Raw genomic sequence first — 15,625 nt, forward strand, 5'->3', positions numbered from 1 at the left:
GTATTGCAGCTGGGACCGTCTCTATTATTTAAGACAGAAACGCTTACTATGTGGTTCATATTCTAAAATTTGAAAAAGTACCGCAACAGTTAATTTCATTCACGTTGTTTGTGCTGTTTTGTTCAACATCCCCTGAATATGCCTGCATTCTGTATAAATGCTTGTCTGGAGCACTACAACAAACACATACATCATTTATGGTTTTCATGAACTTATAGAAGTAATTCTGTAAGTGATGGCAAATACAGTGTCATGAAAATATAAAAATAATGATATAATCTTGTATATCTATGTATGCAGCAATTATTCAGTAATTATGCAGTAATTAATTGAGAATTAATTAACATGACTGACTGTTCACTAAGAAGAGTCTTATTTGATATGAAATTCAGTTGTATATTTAATGATATTTCATTATTTTTATTTACCGCAAAATTTTTTAGTTCAGAAAATGTTGTGGTTTTATTTACATAAACTATAGTGTATTTGGCAATGCCTGAAAGATACTCAACTTAAGTATTTAAAGACTGGCACATATCAGTTATTGTCAAATGCTTTCAAGAGGTGTTAAAAATTCTGAGGTTATTAGTATAATCCCAAATGCAGAGCTTTACATGGTGTTTATGTGAAGTTTCGAGATAGCACTCTTCCCATTTCCTTTTCAGTATAAATTTTAATCCTAAAATAAGGTGATTAGAGGAGCTGTAATAGAAAATGTGTGGATTTCCATACTGACCCCTCTGCAGCATCTTGAGGGAAGTGTAGAATACCAGCAGATTCTGTTGTACATAAGACCACAATAATTGCATACTTGGAGATAATTTTCATTCCACCTTTTGATTTGCTGCTGGTCAACATATGTATAAATCACGAGTGACAATAACATTGATAAGAAACATTAATGCTAAGCATAAATAGGTAAATGAATTCAAAGCTTTTTTTTTTTTCATTTTGACCATGATAATTAGAGAATCATGTAAATGTTGGAGGATCATGGAGAATGTTATAGGGCCTACAGTCTTTATCGTTCACTTATTGTACACATTGACCACGAAGGACTTGCTTATTCTGGAGAATCATTCAGAGCAAAATCTTTGCCCTGAAGACAGAGACAAAAACAAAATGCTTTCATGCATGAATTACAACTGAACTGCACAGCAGCTGATGCAACTTATTCCTTTTCACTCGTAGCCTCCCTGGAGGCCTTTCTGTAGTGTCCCGGAGGTGGTTCATTTTAATGTTGTAGTTCTGTAATTTTTCTCCTTTGTCTGTTAATTTTTGTTGATTGCCAGTTTGTGGACCCCCCCGAAAAAAAACAAAAATTTAATGAAGGTCTGCACCTAACAGCAGGCCTAAATCCCTGTTTGTGCTGTGACTTTGATGTTTTAGTTTGTTGGCATAGAAAAACTAAGCCTGCGAGAGAAATTCAGCATGGGCAGTGTGAAATACAGACCTGTTTGCTACGAGGAGCTGAAGGCCTTGGTGGAATCCAAGAGGCTTGCTTCTGCGTACATTGAGGGAAAGGTAGGTAAGGGAAAGGTCTTTCTCCCTCGACTTGTATCTTCATCCTATTGTTCTTGTTTTTCTCTTCCCGTCTCACTGTTTTCTGAAGTATTTTTTCTGTAGTTTTTCTTACATTTTTTTCCAGAAAAAATATGTATGGTGTATAACATGATATTGGCATTCTTGTTCTAATAGAAGGAACAGGAACAAGTACAGGAGGCAGAGAGAGAGATGCTCTCTGTATTCAAATGTATTTGGCTTTGTGTAGCACACATTTTTTAGCAAATCTGTCATAAAACGTGTTCTTCAGTGATATTTTTTGGAAAAAAAAAATACAAACAACCTTGGGGGGGGCCACGGTGGAGTAGTGGCGTGATGGGTTTGGCTGGTGTCTGCTGTGTGCCGGGTCTGGGATTCGAGCCCTGCCTTGGTGCCCTGCAGCGGATGAGTGTCCCGTCCAGGGTGTGTCCCCTTCCCCCTTGACCCTGCGCTACCGGCTAAGCGTCAACTCACCGTGACCCCACTCGGGACAAGCGGTTGTAAACATTGCATTGCAAACAACCTTGAAAGTTAAGGATGTGAATGAAGGGCTGAGCAGATGGTTCCTTGACCAAATGCATATCAGTTACTCCAGTAAATGTTTATCTGTAAATACAAGCAAAATGAGAAGATGTGATCTGCTGTGTAGTGCCTTGCTTCCAGAGATCTTCCATCCAGATGAATAACGGGTGTATGCTCATATTTTGGAATTGATGTTATTTAAATATTCGAACTAAGGACTTGGAACTGAAAGTGAAAGTGAACTGAAAGTGAACCCCAAGTAAAAAACAAAAAAATTGACTGCTCGAGTATTCATCCTCTGCATCAAGAGTTGGAAAAACATATTTGGCAACCGCTACAACTGCCAGACTGCATTTGAACAGGTCTCTGCCATCTTTATGTCTCGCTTTTGAGTAGCTGCCTTGGTGAAATGGGTCAGACTCTCAAACTCTGCCACACTCATTGAGAGCTGTTGATGAAATCAGTATTCACATTGAACTCGAGTTTGAGACACGTTCCACATCTCAGTGGTCGACTCAACCATTCTCAGGGGGGTGATTCTGTGTCTCGATGTCCTCCTGATCTGTGCCTGTTCGACTGGTTTATTCTTGAGTTGTTTTGACATCTCCTTGGTCTTTTCGCTTGAATCTTGAAGAGCGAACCGAGAGAACTGAATTCATGTTGACATTTTTTGAGCCACTGTTGTTGTAGACAAATTTTGTAGCTCTAGTACTTTACATTTCACCTAACACTGTTTAATACATACACAATCAGAAGGCCTCTCTTTTTATTTGTAATTATATATTTACAGTATTTTTTTCTTTAATTTAGTTGAGTAGATGAGAAGTATTTATTCCTATTTATAGGAGTCATAATTGTACCAAGTAAACCAGGCTTTTGCATGTCTACATAGAAGTTCCTTTTGATTAATCTCCAAAGATAATAATTCTTCTTTTTGAAAACTCTAGGGATCAACAGTGGTGGATAATAGAGGGTTGTCAGAGTGTCGCCTAAAGGTTCTCAAGTGTTTGCAAATGGTAATAATATGTATTGGTGGATTTATATGGCCTTGGTGAGTCTCGAGCCCAAGAGACTGTTGAGAGGTAGCCCTGTACAGTGAAGGAAGGCAGAGAGCACAGATATGGATAATATTGCAACACACATGTAGCAGAAACATACAACTGAGTATATCCTCAGCAGAAATAAACTTTAGCTGCATTACAGTGAAGAAAAAAGCACATATGAAGGGAGGCCAACAAATCCAGAGCCGTCACAGCATGAATGGTCAGTATTCCCAAACATTGATTATGATCGTACTTCTCCATAATTGAAAAATCTAGTTTATTTAACAAATAGATCAAGCTACATAACATTGTACATTTAGTTTATATGTATACTTTATACCTTCAAAGATCGATATGCAGTATATCTTTTCACAATGGTTCACAAGTTCACAAGTTTTTTTTTTTTTTTTTTTTTTTTACAGTTTTTATCATTTCAAGCATGTTTTGTAACATCAGGTATTGTCATCCATCCATCCATCCATCCATCCATTGCTCTAAGGTGCCCACGTTGTACCTTATTATGTTGATGTTGATGATTGTTGTTGTTGTTGTTACTAATAATGTTAGTTGTGACTAACACTACTCTAGTGTGTAAATGGATCAGTTGCAGTGGAGGGGCTAAATGAGAACAGCTGTTGTCTGTGGTCAATAACTCAACTAAATAGGCAGAGGTATGAGGTGAATCATGGAAGGAGGCACGAGCAAATCACTTCTGTTCCTCCCTTGCCTTGCAAACCATTTGAGTGGTCGCTATGAGTCGAGATAGATGGCACATCCATCATCATCGTTTTCAAGCGAATCGGCATTAAAATTCTGGTAAAAAAAATTTAAATAATGTACTGAGAGGTTCTTTAAGAGAAGCTCAATGTGCCACCAGATTTGCCTGGTTTGGAGCAGATAGACTGTCTCCTGTGAATGAAGCAATTATGGGGGATTGTGAGATATAAGAAGCTTTGAAGTCCTCCAAGGTCAGCATTGGTGGTTTAATATCACCTCTGCAGGTAGTCAGAGAAATGTCATGAAAACAGGAATAGTTTTTTTCAGTTCTGTCGATTATCTGAGCTACAGTGAGTCACAGCAAATTAAATCTGTATGGTAACAGAAACTATATTTTTTTTATGATGCAACAAAAGTGTGGATTATTTTTGGCATTTGCTACATGCCAGACTTTTACAGTGTGCTTGAGACCACACTTTTAAATTATGTTTATTCTAGAGTTCAGGATCAGCTTCAGCCAACCAACATCAACAACTGCTTAGCCCAAGTGGGGTCACGGCAAGCCGGAGCCTAACCCAGCAATGTAAGGCCCAAGGCTGAAGGGGGAGGGGACATACCCAGGATGGGTCGACAGTCCTTTGCAAGGCACCCCAAGCAGTGCTTGAACCCCAGACGCACTACACTGGGGGCATTGGCCAAACCCGCCACACTACCACCATCAACTCTTATCACTTTGTTTTGAAGTATAACAGGACTTAACAAGTAAGCTCCAAACCAAAATGGAACATACAGGTGTTCTATTCAGTTCAAAAGAGTCTTGTGGTTCATTGTCTCAAAGAATGCTCTTAAATCTAGCTGTACTACTAGTAGATACTTAATCTCTGTCAAAAGATCAGACATACAACATTTAAGTCTGCTGTAGGGAAAGGCTTCATGGAAGTGTTTTGTAATAGTTTTTTCAGTTCAAGGAAGCGATAAGCTGTTCAGAGACAATCCTGTTGAGTAGGTTTGCCAAGAGAGACAGGGTTTGTCTTAATGGATTTGGGCTCCTTTGGTTGGTTCAGTCTTGCTTTTCACAAGATTGTATTTTCGGACATTGTAATGTTTCAGGCATATTTTAATATGTCAACCAAAGACGTTCTGTCAGACTCTTTGCCTTTTTCATATCTAATCAGCAAGCAAACAGCTTGTAGAGTATAACTGTTTATCATGGCTATTTAGTGTTTATATTTTTCTAACGGTTCTTTGCCAGAAAGGGAGACAGTTGGCAGGTACAAATGTGAATCTCTTCATTGCAGTGCCTGGTCAGTACTGAAAATGGCAGGCTTTCTGCGGCACTCGACACAATCCGGTCTGTGCCTCCGTACACTGGCTACTCACTGTTTTTTGACACATCGTTTTAATCTGTGCCAACTGGACATTGCTGGATGTGTCTGACTGCAGCTTTCATGTGTTTGGTGGAAGTAAGAGAGCTCTTTCCCAGTGCTCATGCCTGCAAGGTATGGGAATTACTACTGTGTGTTAACAATAAATAATAGATTATTTCCTCAACACCAATGCTGTACCCTCAGCATATCATACATCCAAGTGTTCTTCCTGTTGGCGTAACACGCCATATTAGCTGTACTGCACTGTATGAGTGATTCATCGACAGTGGTGTTATCTCCATAGTCTCGGTCGGGAAATATTTTAGTGATCTAAGAAATTCTCTTGCCTGATGGTCCTAGAATGAAATATCAAAACAGCTACTTTACTTCCTTCACTCACTACAATATGTGAAATTATGCTTTTAACAATTATGCTATGGGTGAATCTACTCTGTTCTTTGCGAATTAAGTTGAAAATGTATTGTTTTGGTACATGCATCAAAGCAATCAAAAACCATGAAACTGTAAACTAATCGATTTATCTTGACATCAATCATAATACATATTTATGCAATTAATTTTACGTGAGTTTTGTGAGTCAAGAAATTCAAATGATGGAGAAAAACATAAACAAAAAGTTAGAAAATATTATAAATTTAATAATTATAAAATTATTAAAATATTTATAAAATTTGTTCCAAACCAAGGCAGTTAATCTTATGTTCACACATTGTCATGTATGTTACCTTATGAATGAAAATGTAATGAACCAACCAATACCTATACAAATGAAAATGAGATTATGTTGTCAAATATCAAAGTCTTATTCGTATAAAGTTATTCTACAAATATTAAAACAAAAAAGTAATCACAGTCTGAATATTCCTATGTATACAGGAGATGTGTCATGAAGCATATTGAAATCGTGAGTGTCTCCTATTCAGCCTGGTATTCTTTTTAAGATATTAACCCTGAGGGCAAAGGGGATTATGCCTTTAGACCTGCAGTATTCTAATTGGTGTATTGCAGCAGGAGCAGCACTTTAGCGCCTCATTACATTTGCCCATGGCGTTCTCCAGTTCGGGCCTCTGCGCATCCTAGATAAGGCAGGCTGCTTTTGCACACATCTATCCCCCACCCCGAAACACAGACCTGCTTGGAAGTCTTATGTCGATGGTGATTAAATGAATTAGCGTGAGAGATGCCCGAGGGTTTTACTGTGTTTTGTGGTGGAAGCAGCGGGGGGAGAGAAGTGTGTGTTTTGGGGGTGTAGATCGTGATATCTTTGTTGGAGGCGCCCTGATAAGATTCTCATCAGCATTACAGAGAAAACAGGCCATGAAGCTAAAGTGATGCTCTGCTGGTGTAAGTGAATGAGCTTGAGGGGTAGGAGGTCATCCGTTTGCTAACTATTGGTTTTTTTGCTTTTTTCCTGGAAAAGACCGAGATGATCAGCATAAGGAAATGTTCTTCCAAGAAAGCACAACAACTAATGGCTGGGTTTCAAGATTCCAAAAAGTGATGGAGGCCCGTAATTGAGCCGTGCAAGGTCTAGATAGATGATAAAATCTTAATTTTGAAAGTTTTTTTTCTAAAGTTTGCCTGTGTCTAATATTGTTTCAGATGAAACGGGGGTTTTCAATGTTTTCATTTTACAATTTTCATTTCATATGTTTCACTCGCCATATGACTAAAAATAATAAATTTCTTATTGCAGTTCCAGAGTAGATTGAGTTGTCTTCCATGTAATTAATGTCATTGCTTCTTAAATTAGATTTTTTTACGTTATGCTAAGAGTAAAGGAAATTTAAATTTTAATTATTTGGCCAGAGTTATACAAAGTGCCATACAGAAATTCTGCAGTCTATTAGCAGGCTTTGTCTTGTCACTCCGAGAGCTTAAATTTGCTGTGACAATAATCACAAAATTCAATTTATTTTCATTTTTTCATAATTTCAGGGAAGAACGTGACTCGAACAGCATATCACAGTGTGGTCTGAATGTTGTATTTAAGTTACTTCACATTTTTGACATACTGTGAAAATTAGTCTCATTTTGTGTGCTTGTCTATGTGGGTGTGGAGCGCATCTGTCGTCTTTTTTTTTGCTGGTGAGATGCCAAAGCTGGTAGGAGACGTGAAATCTGATTGCCATTTCATATTATGACTGAAATCTGATATTTTTTGCTGTCATAGCTTTTGAACGCTCACTTTGATGGGATATAGGGCTAAAGCAGTGTTTCTCGGAATATGTCAGAATGAGGTAACTTTATTTCTAGTTGGGTAAATCATGAAATTATGACTGGGAAATTGTTTATCGCTGCAGTGTTTCTCTGTCCTGGCTCTGGCTACCCCCTGCGTAGGCCTCTGCTGCTTTTTGCTTCATCTGAGCTCTTAAATTAATTAGCATTTACTAAGTGGTTGACTGCCTGAATGGCAATGCCTTAACTGAGTGCGAGCTATAAATCTTGCAATCCGATGTCCACCATTTTTCCCCGGTAAATCTTTATTATCAATCACATGACTTTGCTTTTTATAGGGGTCGTGCTACAGTGTGATTTGAAATCTCATAAACTTTCATGTTTTATTGGCTGTTTGATACATGAGGGCAGGGACTTGTATGTACGATTATGTGAGCGAGTGAACCATGCAGAGACACATTGATGATGAGTTTGGTGTGGCACAGTGATGGGAAAACTGAAATAGTCGACTTGTTACTTGCGACCTCCTTACGTCTTCTCTGATCCCTAAACCCTTTCCCAGTCCCGAAACCCTACTCCTTTGCCCTTGTGCCTCCTTATGATCATCGATCTCTTGCCTGTGTACCGACCTTGCTTTTTGGATTGCCGCTTTAACAACGTTTGCACCTTGCAGACCTTTTGCCTGTCCTGTGACGAAGTCTCTTGGATTTCCCATAATAAAGCCCTTGTTCCGCTCTGCACTTGGGTCCGCCACTTCCTTCCGGGACCGACCGTGACAAAAATGACGGTCCTCTTATTAACAGAATACAGCTTATAGAGGAAAAGAACAAAGTATTGCATGATGTTTTGAAAAGTGATTTTTAGGCCTTCAGATGTGTTCCGAAATTGCAATGTATCTTGCATATATGTTACCCTCTTTAAAAACAGTCGCAGATGTATGTCAGCCACAAGCTAATTTGAATACAAAGCGCAAGTCTGTGATGTCACGACAACCCGCGACACATGTTTCCTAGGTTCGACAGACTCTGCATGCGGCAAAGGTGTCCAGGGAGATCACTCTCCTGAGGCAGCACAGGCAGGTGTGGAGCCAAGAGCAGGCCAGGCTCACACAAGCCAGGTAACCAGAATGACATGGAAAACAGAACGCACACCAGTCCCATCAACCACTTTTCTCTTGCTGGGTTGCAGTGGGCCCTAGCCTATCTGGGATGCATAGGCCACGAAGCAGGGCACACCCTGGATGGGATGCCAGTCTGTTTCAGGGGAATGACACACTCATTCACTCCCACATTAGCACACTATGTACAGTTTAGAGTTACCGGTTCACCGGAAACACATGTCCAGAGCACCCGGAAGAAACCCACATAAACACAGGGAGAACATGGAAACTCCACACAGACTGAGAAGGAGTTAAACCCACACCTGAACTTGCACCCCTAGAGCTGTGAGACACCGACGCTACCCGCTGCACCTCTGTGCTGCCAAAAGCTCCAAATGCTGAGGAAATTTATGACAGTGACATAACAAGAAATGAGAAAAATATAAAGACATAAGCATGTTGCATTTAAAAAACTGATGAACATCTAGAGTACGTTTCTCTGTGTGTTGTCTGCTAATTTTCCAGGGAAAAGGCAGAGGCAGAGCTTCAAAGTTTCCTTGGACAAGCAGAAATGGACGGGGGGTGTCTGTCCCAACTGCTGGACTACGGTACGCTGGTCTCTCCTTGGAACCGCAGTCTTCCTCTCTGTTAGCGCTCACTGGAGTGCCGTGCTGAGCTGTTGTGTCTTGGCAGAGCTGCTTTTGGAGAGCGAGCGGGGTGAGTTCAGGACGGCCACAGTGAACCCTGTGTGGCAACTGATGGAAGATCTGCGCTGTAGGCTGGCCAAGCTGGGCTGTGACACTCTACAGCGCCCCCATCAGGCTCAGGAATGGGGGCTGGTTCTGCAGCAAGTAAAACCATATTAATCACACTTCTCTGCTTAACTGAGTTTTTTTGATGCAATTTATACTCTTAACTTTCATACTGAGTAATTCAGGTTCTGCGCTATTCTCAAGGGTGCGTATCGTATAGAAGTTAAGGATTTGTAACCCTAGGTTACAATGTTGCTGATCCAAGCCCTACTACTGCTGTAGGTATAGATCAGAAATTGCTCTGTTTAAAGGTGTCAGTGGGTGAAATACTGTAAGGTACTTAGGGTGAAAGAGTCAGCTTAGTAGTATAAAAGTAATAACAGCAGGACTCCTGGAATTTTAACACGTCACCTTCAAGCACTGTGTCCTTAACCACGCTTTTTGCTCTCTCTACATTGAATGGACCTGTTCTGAGGTTTTTTTGACTCAGCTATAAGTGTACATGATGGTATCATGAATGAGTGAAAAATAGAAAGGCTGTACACTGTCATTTTCCATACGTTGTCAGGAACTTGAACCATGATGGCTTAAACTGTAGTTGACATAAGACCTGTTTGTGTAAAGAAAGAATGGAAATCTTTACGAAGCACAGTAGTTTCAAGCTGTAGTGACATAAGAGGATTAACTGTACCTGTAAGCAAACATCAGGCCGAAGAATTGCTCTCATCGTTTTAATGGCGATTATGGATTGTGAGCTTTAGATTTATGCAGCGTACAGGTGGTATGTTTTGTAATTTGATTTATACTGCTTGTGCGTTCAAATTAAATTAATTTACTTGTTATGATTTACCTCTCTCGAGTTTCATCAGAATATAGAACCGCTGTAAAAATATCAGTGCAACATACAACAGACCTCACAGTCCCACAATTTTTGAATAAAAATGCAGAATATTTCATGGCAACTTAAGAGACGTGCAGCAGCAAATCAGTTCTTCACGGGCCTGTCATTTGGCACATTTGGCACATGTCCCCCAGTGTAGTAGGTGGTTGAAAACTTTAATTAAGCCACCTTTTGTAGGATAATTCTCTCTTGACTCCAGGAGTTGTCTCTGCTGAGAGGGAAAGAATGGTGGAGATTAAGAGAGGGCAGGAAAGACATCTATGAAGCAGGTCCACATTTTGGGGCATAAACAGGCTCGTTGTTTGAGCTGCTTGTTGGCAGGCCTTCATCGCCCACCGGCCTCCTCTCCAGGCCTTTCTTCTCCAAGAAGCACAGATCTATTCAGTCCTTTCAACCTGTGAAGGAAGGACAATGAAGGCAAGCTGCATGCCGCGTCTGTTCCCGTAGATAAAGAATAACCAATATTGATGTCACCATGCATTTATGTGGACCAATTACCTAGGTGGGAGACGAGAATGTGAACTTGGGCTATTTTGTTGCGCTCTGAAGAGTAGTAAAAATATGGAAAATATGTAATTGCGCATTTCACTGACACTTCTTTGGTCAAAAACGATGGAGAATCTGCAATTTTGATCATTTGAGCCTCTTTGGACTGTGGTATTGACTCCTCTCTTCAGCTATAATCACCCATTTTCACTTGACAGCCTTTGGTTTGGCTGAGTTTCAACTGAAGCAGCCCTGCCTCAACCTGTATTATACATCATAGTGACTTTGTCTATTGTATTGCCATAAGCATTACAGAAAACTAGATGTTGCTGCTAATCTAACTGTAATTATGCAACATACAGGACACAAATTTTCTCCCATGTCAAAAGACGTGTGAGAAAACAAGAGGTAATTATTTATTGCGTGCATGACCTCCTGGGATGTAAACCAGTGTTTTCTCAGTTTCTTTAGGTTGTCTTTGATGTTTCATCTGAGAATAATTGTTTAGTGTTATTACTTATTAATATGCGTTTTTGCTTCTTTTCCTTTCTTTGGATGCTTCATCCACTACAACATAAAACATAAACATGCATGAAAATACAGTATTTTCAGAAACTGCACAAACTAAAAGACCTCAGATGAACCAGCTACATATGTCTTTATACAGTATGTTCACCTGACTTTGCTGTGCAGGGGTGGAAATTCTCTGGGTGCAGTAATGTTATCGTTTTGGGCGGTGATGATTTAACATACTGTAGACTGACTCATGCTCGTGAGGAGACACTTCACTGACTAATGTCCTACAGTTAACTTATATTCCACAGTTAACCTACGAAAAGCACAGCAGCTATTTCACTGTTAGCACAAATAGCACATGTGCAGGATCATTTACTTTGCTGTATCTGAAGATTGTTTATGACCGCATTTTAGTATGGACCAGGAGGAACCAAAAGCATCCAAGTGTGCAATACTGTCCTGCCAAGCTAGTGTGGTGCATCATGGATATCATTGTGCACTGCGGGAGGCTTCAGTAAGAAGCAAGCCTCCAATATGATGCTTTCCATCCCCCAGGAGCCCCAGGCAGATGATTCATGACCAGCTACTTCTCCCCTTTTCTCACCCAGGTGCAGTCGGTAAAGGACCAGCAGGCAGCCATTGTGGAAAAGCTACGGGTGGAGTATCAGGAACTGGAACAGGAGATCTCTGTTCTGGGAATAGAGGTGGGAGAATGCTTGTGTGTCCTTTCCATCCACCTGCTGTCCTGCGAACACACAGGATATGGAATATGGCACTGTTCTGTGCAGGAGCGTTTGACCCTGATGCGTGAGTCTCCCAGTGACCCAGAGCCAATTCCAGATGAGATCCTGCATTCGGAGAGCCCCTATCCTGACCTGAAGGCAGCCCTGCTGCACGAATTTATGAGCCTCTCCATGCAGTATGGTGCCAGACTTGAGGGTGTCAGGAGCCGTCTTGGTGACACGGACAGGTAGAGTGAGTCTCTGGGAACATTGCTCAAATGTGCGACAGGGGCCTGTTCTCGGCCTCAGAGACCACCCCTCTCCCCAGGTTCTGATATGGTAGGGCAAGGCAGTGGCTGCCCTGGAATCCGGTTAAAGCTGAGCTTTCGTTTAGCAAGCAGGGACACAGGTCCTGGCCGAAAGACTGGACCTGAGTTGATCCAGATAAGAAAGAGCAAAGTCAGCACAGAGCCGGAAAGGCCTCCCACAGCAATTTGTACCTCCGGAGTGGCTGCTTATGGACCAAGTCAACCGGAACGTGCTGAAAACAGTCCATCTGCACCTTGATTTCTCTTCTACCATTTGCATCACAAAAATAATTGTTACGTCCACTTTATTCCTTTAATAATTCCAGATGTTGTTGGCCCTGTTTTCTTTTTGGGAGGAATTAAAAATAATTGCTGATGAATTTCACACTAAAGCTGGTATGGTGCATACATCTAGACTGTAGCCATTTAGGTCCAGTCCTGGAAGGCTGAGTCTGGGTTTTTTAGTGCAGTGGGGTGGTGAAACACCCTATTCAACGCTCTGTCATCACTGAACCAGGTACTCCTCTTTCGGAGCTCTTATTATAAGGAAAACTGGGTAACGGCTGGAACTGGCCGCTCAGGGCTATAATCACAAAGCTCTGATTTAGACTTTGTAACACAGAAAACCCAAAAATATGGCTAAATCTATACCTGGTGTGTGTCCCAAATCCCCTCCTCCAGGAACTGCGGATGGCCTGCCGAGGACCACTTGGTGTTTCAGATGGTCGTAAGCCAGTACCCTCCTGACTTGCCGAAGCACAGAGCCTTGTACATGGACATGCTTCAAAGGCTACTCCCCCACAGATCCAGAGAGGATCTGGTCAGTATCTCTCCGGCCTTTTATTGGCCACTGTCTGCTGTGTGTCGCTGGTCGTTATCTCTGCTGTGTGTCACGAATAACCGTCTCTGCAGTTCTATTGTCTGTCTATAAGTGGTCGGCATCTGTAGTCATTCTCTGATGGGTGTCTCTTCTGTCTGTCATTGGTTACCAGGGCTTTCTGAAAGTGAGAAACTTTTTGAAATGTCGCATTTGTAGAAGAAAGCATTAACACACAAGTAATGAATTAATCTGGGAAGCAGAAGTCAACTGGACAGTAATAATAACATAGACATAAACACACACACTGCCTCCTTTCTCATCCAGCCTTTTCTGGTCAGGGAGACTCTTGAGACTCTACCCACTGCTGCTCAAGCTTTGGCAGGCAGTCGTGTGTCTATGTGCCAGGTATTACGGTGAGAGTTTTATACTATTCCAGCAGGGCATTTGGCATCTGTTGCCATATGTGACTTTTGAAAGTTGGGGCGATACTCCTGATTCGCTTCTCTCGTTGTCTGTCATTGTCCTTTCACTCAGTGCTCACTGTGTCCGATTCCTGCGTCCGCAAAGGACGATCTTGGTGAAAATAGCATTCTGTCCATGTGAATATCCTTCCACTCCCCAGGCCTGCGACTCTGCTGCATCTCCCCATTACCATGGCAACCCTAGGGTGCGATCTCTCGCTCTCTCCAGTGCCTAGCTTCAGTGGAGCCAGCTCCAGCCAGATGCTTCAGCTGAGGATGCTTCTGTTGAGTCTCTCCCTCATCAGTGAAAGTTCAGTTTTCTAGAAAATGTTGCAAAGCAGCTGTTACTGTGGCTCTCGCTAACATCTTATAGGTTGTTTCCTGGAATAATCAGGGTTGCTTAATCCAAGGCATGTCAGTATAGTTGCATTTCAGGTGCATCTTCATTTAGTCCAAAACTCCTTCGCAATACCCGTACTTGGACAGTAATTAGTGTGCTGTATTGATATTTAAAGTGGTTTCACAGCATTGGACCTTGAGTTTGCAAAGCTCCTGACTGGGCACACCTGGCTCTAACAAGCAGAGATCCTCAGAGGATTCCTTGGTTTATACCTGGAAATGTTTGTTTATATGAGTAAAATACTAAAAGCATGTAATAAAGTTTAGTTCTTTGTTGATTCATACTGAATCTTGCAACATCTTTCTATAAATGTCTAAGAATATGTCAGGAAAGCAGAGGTCAACAGAGAAGACATTTAGAAAATGTAAAGCTGATGTTAGGAAATTTTTTCCCTATTTTCATATCCAGCATATGAGCACATGGTAAAATTAGCATAAGAGATTACACTCCTTTACCTTACAGATAATCTTATAGTATTTTCACTCTGATTTTGTCAACAGATAAACATAATTGTCATAGTAATGTTATTTACTTTTTCTGAAACAAATATCAGGTATAGTCAGTAGGTTCTGAGACTCACCACTGTGTGGCATTGCTGTGATTGTTTTCATATAAATAGCAGGGCCATTTGTTTTTATTCAATGCATGATTTATTATCATCTATGGCTGGTTTTGCTAGTTTTTTAGTAAAGGTAATTACAGGTGACGTGTTGATAGTTCCTTTACATCAGCATGATCACTGTGAAAAGGCCCTCCCGGTGAACACTCTTCTGGATCAGCCGTGTAAATGAACCCTGGCACTGTCAGACCTTAGGCCCTGTTTAATGTGTTTGCAAAACTACTATGACAGTTCATCTTTATTTAATCACCTTTGGGAAAATTTGTACTGAATCTGTGCTACTGTCTATTACCAACAGCACTTCTTAAATTTTTCTGGAGGTGCGAGATTAGGTCCGTTGGACCCTCACGAGATTTCTAAAATAATGAATATTTAATGGGGTCTAGTTATAAAGGTTCTCGATATCTGTTGTAGATAAATCTCCTCATCCTTGCCAACATCCCATTATGGTTTATAAATACTGTACTGTTTGTGGGGAAAAAAGAAACTGAAGAGGTGAAAAATATTTATTACAGTGAAAAACAGTTTTTTGTATCTGAAATATTAAATATTTTTGGTTTAATGCTAATATTAGGCGGTGGCGCAGTGGGTTGGACCACAGTCCTGCTCTCCGGTGGGTCTGGGGTTCGAGTCCCGCTTGGGGTGCCTTGTGGCGGACTGGCGTCCCGTCCTGGGTGTGTCCCCTCCCCCTCCAGCCTTACGCCCTGTGTTACCGGGTTAGGCTCCGGTTCCCCGTGACCCCGTATGGGACAAGCGGTTCTGAAAATGTGTGTGTGTGTGTGCTAATATTAATGTTAATATTTATAAGCATTAATAAATGTCATTAGGTTGGCATGCTAAGATGCCTACATTTTTTCCTTTTTATACAGCTGTTAATCCCTCCTGGAGGATTTCAGCGTAACTACCTTGCTCAGTAGTACAGAGTGAGCTGAACCTGGGTCCATTTTAACGTGACGGATCTAACCATTGTGCTACCTATTACCTTTCTTTTGGTCTGGATGTCTGAGGGAAGTTTTCAAAGCCAAGGTTTGACTGTATTTTATGTTATAGTAAAAGACAGAGATTAAAGTCAGGACAGCAAAGAAATGCCAAAGGTTCAATCTGAAGGCCCATCTAAGCTTATCTATGGTCTGAGTACCACAACACACACA

At 41.1% G+C, this 15,625-nt stretch overlaps 1 protein-coding gene across 1 annotated transcript in view; it reads left to right on the plus strand.

Annotated features, from left to right (window-relative positions):
- The window catches only part of LOC108927918 (coiled-coil domain-containing protein 148-like), a 31,588-nt gene that overhangs the window by 383 nt on the left and 15,580 nt on the right, over positions 1–15,625 (plus strand). The window contains exons 2-8 of the mRNA XM_018741548.1: positions 1,390–1,524; positions 8,404–8,507; positions 9,015–9,097; positions 9,183–9,340; positions 11,753–11,848; positions 11,933–12,114; positions 12,856–12,994. Of these exons, the coding sequence (XP_018597064.1) occupies positions 1,432–1,524; positions 8,404–8,507; positions 9,015–9,097; positions 9,183–9,340; positions 11,753–11,848; positions 11,933–12,114; positions 12,856–12,994 (855 nt within the window). The 5' untranslated portion in view covers positions 1,390–1,431. The remainder of the gene's footprint in view (positions 1–1,389; positions 1,525–8,403; positions 8,508–9,014; positions 9,098–9,182; positions 9,341–11,752; positions 11,849–11,932; positions 12,115–12,855; positions 12,995–15,625) is intronic.

Source organism: Scleropages formosus, chromosome 12, assembly GCF_900964775.1.
Source record: "Scleropages formosus chromosome 12, fSclFor1.1, whole genome shotgun sequence".
Classification (NCBI taxonomy): domain Eukaryota; kingdom Metazoa; phylum Chordata; class Actinopteri; order Osteoglossiformes; family Osteoglossidae; genus Scleropages; species Scleropages formosus.